The 10713-nt window shown below is 43.7% G+C and overlaps 1 protein-coding gene across 1 annotated transcript in view; it reads left to right on the forward strand.

Moving 5' to 3' along the window:
* The window catches only part of CDK5RAP2 (CDK5 regulatory subunit associated protein 2), a 194998-nt gene that overhangs the window by 164462 nt on the left and 19823 nt on the right, over positions 1-10713 (forward strand). The window contains 4 exon segments of the mRNA XM_012664386.1: positions 1779-1898; positions 5886-6002; positions 8092-8281; positions 10625-10708. Of these exon segments, the coding sequence (XP_012519840.1) occupies positions 1779-1898; positions 5886-6002; positions 8092-8281; positions 10625-10708 (511 nt within the window).

Raw genomic sequence — 10713 nt, forward strand, 5'->3', positions numbered from 1 at the left:
TGATGTAATCAGTCATGCTTGTATAATGAGGCTTCCATTAAAAATCAAAAGGACTGGGTTTGGAGGGTTTCTGGATAGCTTAAGACTGAGAGATTTCTAGAGGGTGGCACCCCCAGAGAGGGCATTGAAGCTCCACGCCCCTTCCCACATACCTTGCTTTATCCATCTCTTCATCTGGTATCCATCAGTGTCCTTCATAATATCCTGTATAATAAACCAGTAAACATAAGCAAGTGTTTTCCTGAGTTCTGTGAGTCACTCTAGCAACTTAATTAAACTCAAGGAGAGTGTCCAGGGAACCCCAGTTTATGGTCAGTCAGAAGCTCAGGTAAAACAACCTGAGGCTTGCCATTGGCATCTGTAGTTGGGGACAGTCTTACGGGGCTGGATCTCACACTATCTCCACGTAGATAATATCAGAATTGAACTGAATGAGAGTACACCTAGCTGGTATCCACCGCACATTGATTGCTTGCTTGATGTGTATGGGAAAAACAACCCTCCTCCCCCGACATTTGGTTAGAGAAGTCTTCTGTGTTGAGTGAGAATATAGCAGAAACTGAGTTTGTTTTTTTCTACAAGTTGTGATTATATTGAATATTTAATTTCATGTCTATTTTAAAACTTAGCATAATAACATGATAATTTTTCCATGATATTATGTAGTCTTCATAACCTTTATTTTTTTGGAGACAGAGTGTCACTGTTTGCCCTGGGTAGAGTGCAGTGGCGTCATCATAGCTCACTGCAACCTCAAACTCCTGGATTCAAGTGATCCTCCTGCCTGAGCCTCCCAAGTAGCTGGGACTTAGGCATGCGCCCCGATGCCTAGCTAATTTTTATATTTTTTACAGAGATAGGGTCTCGCTCTTGCTCAGGCTGGTCTCGAGCTCCTGAGCTCAAGCAATCCTCCTGCCTCAGTCTCCCAGAGCACTAGGATTATAGGTGTGAGCCACTGTGCCCAGCCTTCATAACACTTTTTAACAGCTATATAATACTGCATTATAATGGATGTGCTGCAGTTCATTTAACAATTTGAGCTACTTCAGTTTTTGCTGTTACATACAATACTAAGATGAACTTTTTCCTGCATTCTGGCAAATGGCTTGTCAGCATCTCTGGTGATCTCTTTAAATAGAGTCCTAGAAGTAGAATTATTTGGTAAAAGACATTGGAAAAGAACTTTTCTCCATCTAATGATAGAAGTATCCCCCGAAGGTTGTATGCATTTGTACTCACACTAACAGGATGTACTCTTGAGATTATCCTTCTTATTACCATTCTCACTAGCATTGTTTTGCTTTATTTTTTTCGAGTCTTAAATCAGTAAGTGATAAATAGAGAACATATTTCTTTCAAAAAATTGGTCTTGAAAATAACTGGATTCATTATGAAGGTAGTTTAGTCAACTCTCAGGCAATTCAAGCAGACTTGAAAGTGATCTGTTAGTTTCACCATAAGGAAGATTTTAAATTAATATTTGATATTTAGAAGAATAAAAGGCTACATTAGAGTTAGCATTAAAATTGTATGGAATATAATTTTTCCATGTGATATAAAATATCTTCCTCATGAAGGGCTGCAGAAAATCATTATAGAACTATGTCTGTGAGCTGTGGAAACTCAACCTCCCCATGCCAGGAAAGAACTGCCAGTTGCTAACTATCTTAATACATCCAATACTGTTTTGGAATTTCAAGATCCCTGCATAATCTATAAATTATTCAATTTGTTGGGGGCTTCAGACTTTGAATTAAAAATGCTCTTCCCTCCTGTAGACTTACTAATGGAACATATACAGGAAATTCGAACTTTGAGAAAACGTTTAGAAGAATCTATTAAAACAAATGAGAAGCTACGGAAACAGCTCGAACGGCAAGGATCTGAATTTGATCAAGGTAAGGAAGGACCTTCCCACAGAGCAGTATAAGCCTGTGAGTGTTTTATTGTAACACCTTTGCCTGAATAAGCAGTCTGTGTACAAAGCAGGTGCTTGATAAATGTTAATTTCTCCATCGTTGGAGAAGTCTGCTAGCCTCTGGCATCCTAAATTGTGGTTGGCACCTCATTTGACTTTGGAAGCTATAGAAAAATAGATATTTTAAAATAAAACAAAGCATTATTTTGTCTTTTCATCAATAATGGATTATAAAAATATCAGCATTTTAGCAGTCTAGTAAAGCTCACATGCCAATGAAAAGGTTACCAATATTTCTGCATAACCACAGTTAGCTCTGAAGGGAATGATCTTCCATGAAGCACTTAAAACTATCCTTCCCCCCATAGGTAAGACATTTACATGCTTCAAAAATTAGAACCTCCATTCTTTGCCCATTAACCCCGTATTCCCGTCCCTCTTCCCTCCTTTTGTTCGTTTTCTTTTGTATCCTTACAGTGATTTTTTTTTAAATGCAAATGCACATATATATTCTTATTCTCCCCCTCATGTACCCAAAAGGTAGCATACTTTATATCCACTATTCTCTCCCATTTTTCTTTACACAGTGTATCTTGGGCATCTTTCCTTATTGTTCCAGAGACAGTGTCCTCATTCCATGAAGAATGTATCTTGAGAACATCTTGGTGCACTTGGAAAAGCCTGAGTTTGTTTGAGAGTTGGGGTGTCCTGGGTGTGGATCCCTGTTCTTCTTTTAGCTTTGTGACTTTGGGCAATTTATCCCATCTCCCCCAGTCTTAATTGTTTCATAAAACAGGGTCATTGTGAGATTAAATGAGGCAGTGTTATGAATAGAGCCTTGCTCAGTGCCTCAATAAATGGTTGCTTTCTTTATCATCGTCAGTTTTATTTTACTATTTTGTTTTGTATAGCATTATCCGTTTAACATTGCAAAGCTCTACAATGGTCAGAGACCCTAATTTCATTCCCATCTTTAGAGATGAGAGAACTGAGTTCCAGAAAGATAGTATTGGCTGGCAGCACCTGAGTCCTTGGACCCTTGTCCTGTCCTCATTCCTTTCTAGCCCATCATAGCCACCAGCCTAGAAGGACATCTCTCCAAAGTACTGTATGTGCTGCAGTGTGCAAGGTAAACGGAATGGTTCCCTTCCACGCTCTCCCTCCCTCTCACTCATCCACCCTCATCCTGCGTCCTCCCCCTCTCACCCTCAGGGAAATTGATTAATCTGAGTTATTAGTCGTATCAAACACAGGAAAAGAAATACACGCCTGGGCCCTTCACATTCACTCTTGGTAATGCCTGAATTAGATTCATTCTGTTTTACATTTTCCCTGGCAAGTCCAATTATATAATTATTTGGGGGCTCAAATGGCCACCAGCTACAATGGAGCAGGCAGTCGCTCTGGAGAGTAATTCACTCTGACGGGAAGGTTTACAAAAAGGCATTCATAAAGTATTTACACGGGTGGAAAGACACACTGTTCTCACCATGTTGTCACAATGTCTGAAAAGACAAATAAAAGTGGCTCCACCTCCCCCTGCTGTGAAATGTTCCTCTTGGGAGTAGGCTTGCGAAAGGTATGGCTCCGTATAATATTGAGGGGGGAACATTGTTTACAGTCGTCATCTCATGTGTTAGGGCTTCCAGCGAATCCCCAGTGACACGAGCTTGGAGTGCTGACATTCAGAGGGAAGGTGGGCCTGTCAGCGTCAGGAGTGGACCTCACTAGCTCGGGTTGGGCCGCTTAGGTTTAGGCTATCTTAGGAACTGTTCTTTGGCCTAATTATTTCTTTGAAAAGAAATACTACCTCCAAAGCTGCTACTTTAGCTTTGGTCGTAGTCGACTTCTACTGTAGAATAGTTCCTCCCCATTCAGATTACTCTCTACTATTTTGGCTCCAGCCTGTCATCCATGGTAATGTTAATACAAACGGTAGCAGCAGTAACAATACCACATCAGTCATTTTATTGAGCTACTGGACACCTAGGGAACTTACATGCCTCGCTGAGGTCAAGCAGCTCTTTAGAAGCCAGAGCCATGGTTCAAACGCAGGTATCTCTGAAAAGATACCAGAGTTCATAGGGGGGAGTGGAAGAAGATGGTGGAGAGAGACATATGTGAGTTAAAAAAAATGTATGACATTGTGGTAAGTGAGTTGTTAACACGAGAACAAGGTAGTGCGGTGGGTGGAAAGAGTGTGAACTGCTGGGAGAACTGATGTCGTACCTTCCTTACAAGGAGTTTGAATATCGTAGTTATTCACGCCAGGATGTGTACCAGGATGCTTTCAGCTGCAGGTAACAGAATATGAGTAAAAACTGATGTTAACAACAGGGGTTTGTGTTTTCTTACATAACAAGAAATCCAGAGGCAGGTAGTTCCAAAGGCATGTTTTATGGCTCAGTGATTGATTGCAGAGTTCGGTGTTAGTATCTGTGATGACTGCAGTAATTATAAGCATGCCATCCTTTCAGGACAGTGTCCAAAGCACGGGAAAGAAGTGGGGAAGGCTTCTCCCTGTCCTTCTCTTTGCATCCAGGGGAAAATCTGTCCCGGCAGCCCCCAGCAGACTTCCCATCAGGTCCTGTTGGCCAGAAGTGGCACATGCCCATGTCCTTGCGGCAAGGGGGCTGGGAAAGCAGGGATCTGGCATTTTGGCTCTGTGGTGTAGTACGTGGACTCAATCAGTGTGGAGCAGGGGGAGGAGAAGAATATGCCTGCCAGTGTAGAAGGCACCTTGCACACAGTGGGCACTCTCCTGAGGGTAACTGTGAACATGAACATTATTTGTGGTACAGACATGGAAAGCTCAGAGGGTGGGGAGTGCCGAGGTTGAGTGTCAAGGGAGGTGTCCAGCAAGAGGTATCGTCTTAGCTGGATTTAAAGGAAGGGGCAGGGTTTTAAGAGACAGACAAGAACATGGTGAGGTGTTTCTAGATGAGGATGTGACCTCCAGCCCAGTCTGGAGCTCTAGACCGTCATCTTTAGGATATGCATTTAAAGGCAGTAAATTTGAGCTAAGAGTTGAAAGAGTGTGATTTTGACAGGTAAAGAGAGTGGTGGGCATTCTAGACGAAGGGAATACCTCCTTCTGCAAAGTCGGGAGTGTGTGACCACATGTGTGTTTGGGACACAGAAGTGGTCCATTTTGACCACCTTAAGGGCATGGGGCCCAGGGTGGAGAGGTAGTAGGGCATGCATTGAGATTGGCGCTAAGTAACGGAGATCCTCAGATTCTAGACTGATAAGTAGGACCTTGTGTTTTGTTTGTTTGGTTGTCTTTTGCCATGGTGGGCCATCAGATGTTATTTGAGCAGAGAGTAACATGAACGGACTGTGTTTAAGATAATAACCCTGTTGGCAGAAGAGCAGGGGAGCAAGCTTAGAGCAGGGTGATAAGGCCTGAACTGTAGGGACAGAAAAGAGTAGGCCAGTGTACGAGGTGTTTTGGAGAAAGAATCAGCATTTGTGATTGCTTGATTGGGCAGTGGAAGATCGAGGCATGTATGATGGCCCCCAGGATTCTAGCTGGGGTTAGGGGTTGTGGCGATACCATCTCTCGAAGCAGAAGGGTGAGGAGTTCGGCTTTGTCTCTGTGGACCGAGCTGCCTCAGTGGCGAGGCCAAGCAGGTGGCTAGATGCATGAGTTTCGACCTTGAGAGAGACGTCTGTGAAGGTTAAGACTGTCACTCACTCATCCCACTCCTGGCCCAGGTCTCCTGCTTTGCTCACCCTTTGGACCTTCCCTTGGGACAGGGAAGATGTGGGGGAGCCTCACTTTCCCCGCTCTTTCAAGCTCACTCATTTCCCTTTGGCCTCTAGGATTATAATATCTTATATAGCACACAAGAGTGATTTTCATGTTGTGTTAACTCATTGTTTAAAACTGTTTTCTAGAAAGTTCCAACCATACTGACTGACCTGGAGACTGTTTATAAATCTCTCTTTATGTTTGTTTTTATAGGTTCTACAAACATTTTTGCTTCTGGTTCAGAGCTGCATAATTCTCTGACATCGGAAATTCATTTCTTGAGAAAGCAAAACCAGGCCCTCAATACGATGCTCGTGAAAGGATCCAGAGGTAAGAATTAAAGGAGTCACTTGCAGTCTGGAACCCCCAAGCCTTCTGTGTCGTGCAAAGAATGTAGGCATTGGAGTCTGACCAGCCTAGGTTTGAATCCTGTGGCTCTGTGACAGCTTTACACCGTTTAATTGTCACAACAGCCCTATGAGGTATTCCTGTTTTATAGCTGAGAAAACTGGAACCAGAGAGGTTAAGGAATACCTCATAGGGCTGTTGCAACAATTAAACGGTGTAAAGCTCTCAGCACAGTGTCTCTAATAGGCACTCAGTAAATGTTACTTTATTTACTTGTCACTCATCCCCTCTGTACAGCCACCTCTCTATCGTCCCTGTTCACAGTGGACGAGAGAAGAGTTGGAAATATATTACTGCCCAAATCTCAAGCTGAGATTTCCTACTATCAGCAAGGTTTATCCAGTATTTCTTATAGAAAGATCCCTTCTCTCTCAAGTATTTGGAGCTTAGCTACCAAAGGGCTTTCACTTATAGTATCTTTTAATACTTAAAGCGATTCTGGAATGTGGTATTATTAGTGGTATTTTATAGATAAGAAACCTAGGCCTAGGGAATTGCCCAGCCTGTGGTCATAGAGCTAGAAGGGGGTGGAGCTGGACCTTGAGGCAGCTTATTCTACTTTTTCTAGAGAATATTGATGCTGATTTTGGCTTAAGAGATGAAATTGGGGCTTCTGCAGGTCATTCATTCACTCAGCAAACATTTCCTATCTCCTGTTCTACGTTAGGACCTGTGCAAGAGTCTGATACAGAAATGAAAGAGACCTGGTCCCTTCCCTCAGGGGGCTCGTGGTTGGATGGGAGAGACAGCCAGACAGCCCATGGCAGGCCAGTGTGGGTATTAACCACGATAAAGGCAGGCCCAGGGCACTGCAGGACCCCAGGAAGGCATCCCTCCCCAGGAAAAGCTAGTCTTCAAGAGCTGAGTTTAGAAGGATAAGGAGGGATTAGCCAAGGTGCATAAGGTTTAGAGGAGCCAGGGCTTTTTAAATAGAAGGAAGAGAACAGATAGGGTCTAGGGGTTAGTGGTGAGGAGAGTACAGACCGATCACGAATTATGTGCAGCTTGGTGTGTCTGGAGTCTGAGGGAGGAGGTGAGAGCTTGCTTAGCTTGCTTAGGATTGTCGTGGAGTCAGAAAACCTGAGTCTGAATCCTGGCTCTGCCACTAGTTGGCTACATGGCCTTAGGGAAGTCTTAACCTCATCAATCCCTAGTTTTCTGTCTGGGAAATGGGGAGAATAATCACACCTACCTCAGAAGTTTGTTGTGAAGATTAAATAAGATGATACATGTGCAGGTCTCAATGTAAATCCTGCACAGTTAGTGCTGGTACATGTTAGTTCTTCACCACCACAAGCAACGCTGACAGCTCGTCGTTATGGAGTGCTTCCAGCCCCCAATGTGCTCGTGAAGCCCTGTGCTAAGCCCTTTGTAGATGGTAACTCAGTTAATCTTCACAACACATGGGGAAACTGAGGCACAGAGAAGTGAAGAACCACATTGAAGTCTATGAGCTCAGTAAAATGAGAAGCTGCACTTAAACAAGGCCATGCTGCCTCCAGCACCCTGCTCTTGACCGCGTCTCTTGTGCCTCTGGGTATATTTTATTCCTCGGGCGAGGGGGTGTCCTCATGGCCTGAGGCATGAATGGGCCCCAGGTGCCATCTGCACAGCCCTGCTGGCCTCCTGGTTGGAGGCTTGAGGAAGGCTTGCGGATTTCTCAGCACCCCTTCCCTGAGTTTGGGGCCCTGTTTCTTGCCCGTGTCTGTAGTTTCTACCCACTGTTCGCTCCGCGAAGGCAAAGTAACTAGGCTTGCATGGCTTATTATTTAATAGAAAATTAAACAGGCTCATTTTATCCCAGTGACGTTTAATCTGCAGCCTTGATGTTGACAGATTTATCTGCCCAAAACGTATAAGATAATTGGAATGCCAAGATCATAAATGCCAGATTAAATCTCATTCTTTTTTGTATTCTTGGAGTGCTCGAGCTGAAGTGCTGTATTTGCGTAATAAGGTTGGAAAAAACAAATGGTGTCCGTTCTCAGTGGCACTTTTTTTGTGTTTGCAGATAAACAGAAGGAGAATGAAAAATTACGGGAGTCCCTCTCCAAGAAGACGGCGAGCCTTGAGCACCTTCAGCAGGAGTACGCCAGTGCAAAGGAGGAAAATGAAAGGCTGCAGAAGGAAGTCAGTGAGAAGGAGAGACACAACCAGCAGCTGATCCAGGAGGTCTGCAGCACCGGCAAGGAGCTGAGCAGGTAGTGGCTGTGATTCACCTGTCCCCTGTTGGCCATACCATGCATCCAGGCACTGGGCTGCAATCGCAGAATGAGGCACAAGGCACACAAGCCCGTACCCTTGGGACAGACAGTAAACACAAACACATCATATGCCTGGTGGGCATAAAATACCTGGAGAAAAACCGTGAAAGTAAAGAGGAGAGGGCTTGGGGAACAGGTTGCTATTTTTTGTCTAGGGTGGGTCAGGGAAGGCCTCTCTGAAAAGATGACACTTGAACAGAGAGCTGAGCACAGTGAAGGGGTGAATGCTGCAGCTGTCTGGGGATGATCGTTTGTGGCAGAAGGGGCACGGACCCTGAGGCAGAGTGGCCTTGGCCTGTGCCTGGCCGAGCAGGGAGGCCCGCCCATCTGGAGAAAAGACCACGGTAGCTGGTAGGTAGCAGCTGGCTGGATGCTGAATTGTGTTGGGCCTCCTAGCCGGTGGAAGGACTTTGGTTTTTGCTCTGAGTGGCATAGGAAGCCCCTGGGAGATGGAGCAGAGGAGTGACGTGAACCTGCTTAGATTTCATAAGGATCACGCTGATCACTCTTTTGCAGTTTCCTCCTTAGACTCTGTCTCGTTCCGCACTTCAGTTGTTCCTGTCAGCACTCGTGAATGCCCACTCTTTTAGAGTTACCATCATCACCCTCGTCACCCAGGGGGGATGATGTAGCAAGATCGTTGTCTTTGTCATCAGACGGTCCTGGGGTTAAGTCCGGGCTCCTCTCCCAAGCTGTGCACACTGCGTAAGAGACAGAACCTTTTTAAGTTTCATATCCTCACATCTCTGAACCAAGGAGTAAGAGAACATCTACCTACCTTTTAGGGTGTCTGTAAAGATGATGTGCGATTACGTACGTAAAGGGCCAGACACGGGGCACTTGGGAAATTGTGGCTGACTAGAATTCTTTTTGTTTCTTTTTGCCCTTTAACCCACTTCTCTTCATTCCCCACCCCACACACCCTTCCCAGCCTCTGGTGTCTATCATGCTACTCTCCAGCTCCGTGGGATCAACATTTTTAGCTCCACTTATGAGTGGCAACAGGGGCTATTTGTCTTTCTGTGCTTTGCTTATTTGATTTAACATAATGACCTCCAGTTTCATCCATGTTGCTGCAAATGCAGGATTTCATTCTTTTTTATGGCTGAATAGTATTCCACCGTGTATATATGCCACGTTTTCTTCATTCATTCGTTGCTGGAGACTTAGGTTGTCTTTGCTATTGTGAATGGCGCTGCAATAAACATGTAAGCGCAGGTACCCTTTTGCTGCATTGATTTCTTTTACTTCGGGTAGCTACACAATAGTGGGATTGCTGGATGGAATGGTAGTTCTATTTTTAGTTTTTTGAGGAGTCGCTGTACTGTTTTTCATAGTGGTCTCACTGTTTATATTCCTACCAACTGTATTATGAGTTTCCTTTTCACGGCATCTTTGCCAACATCTGTTATTTATTTATTTATTTATTTGTCTTTTTAGTAATAGCCATTCTGACAGGTGTGAGATAGTATATAACTGTGTTTTTGATTTACATTTCTGTGATGATTAGTGACATTGAGCATTTTTTCATATACCTGTTGGTCATTTATATGTCTTTTGAGAAATGTCTATTTGTGTCCTTTGCCTACTTTTTAATGGAATTATTTGATTTTTTTCCTATTGAGTTGAGTTCCTCATATATTCTGGATGTTAGCCCCCTGTTGGATGAATAGGTTGCAAATATTTTCTCCCTGTGACTGGAAGAAAAAAGTTTTGTGTAAATATGAATAAAGCTTCTATAAACATTTGAGTATGATGTTTTTGTGAACATAAGCCTCCATTTCACTGGAATAAATACCCATGAGGTAGGAATTCTGGGTTCAAACTTAGAAACAATCCAAATGTCCTTCAGTAGGGTAATGGATAAAAAACTGTGGCACATCCATACGATTAAATACTACTTCACAATAAAAAAGAATGAACTATTGAAACAAGTTACAACTTAGAAAAATCTCAAAGGGGTTAATGCTGAGTACATAAGCCAGTTTCAGAAAAGCAACATACTGTAAGATTTCATTGATACGATATGCTTGAAAAGACAAAACTGTAGTAGAGGTGAACAGATGGGGTTGCCAAGGTTAGGGGGCTGTGGAGGGTGGTATGCAAAGGGAAGCAAGAGGGAGTTTCCTGGGGGATGGTGGGATTTCACTGTATGCTGGTGGTGGTGGTCGCATAGATCAGTACATGTGTTAAACTTTATAAAACTGTCCAAGAAAGAAGCCAGTGTTGATATATGTTAATTTTTTTTAATTATAAAAGGATTAAAACTTAGTTTGAAAGGCTGCAGAAGGAAGTCAGTGAGAAGGAGAGACACAACCAGCAGCTGATCCAGGAGGTCTGCAGCACCGGCAAGGAGCTGAGCAGGTAGT

This window comes from Propithecus coquereli, unplaced genomic scaffold (assembly GCF_000956105.1).
Source record: "Propithecus coquereli isolate 6110/MARCELLA unplaced genomic scaffold, Pcoq_1.0 Scaffold89, whole genome shotgun sequence".
Classification (NCBI taxonomy): Eukaryota; Metazoa; Chordata; class Mammalia; order Primates; family Indriidae; genus Propithecus; species Propithecus coquereli.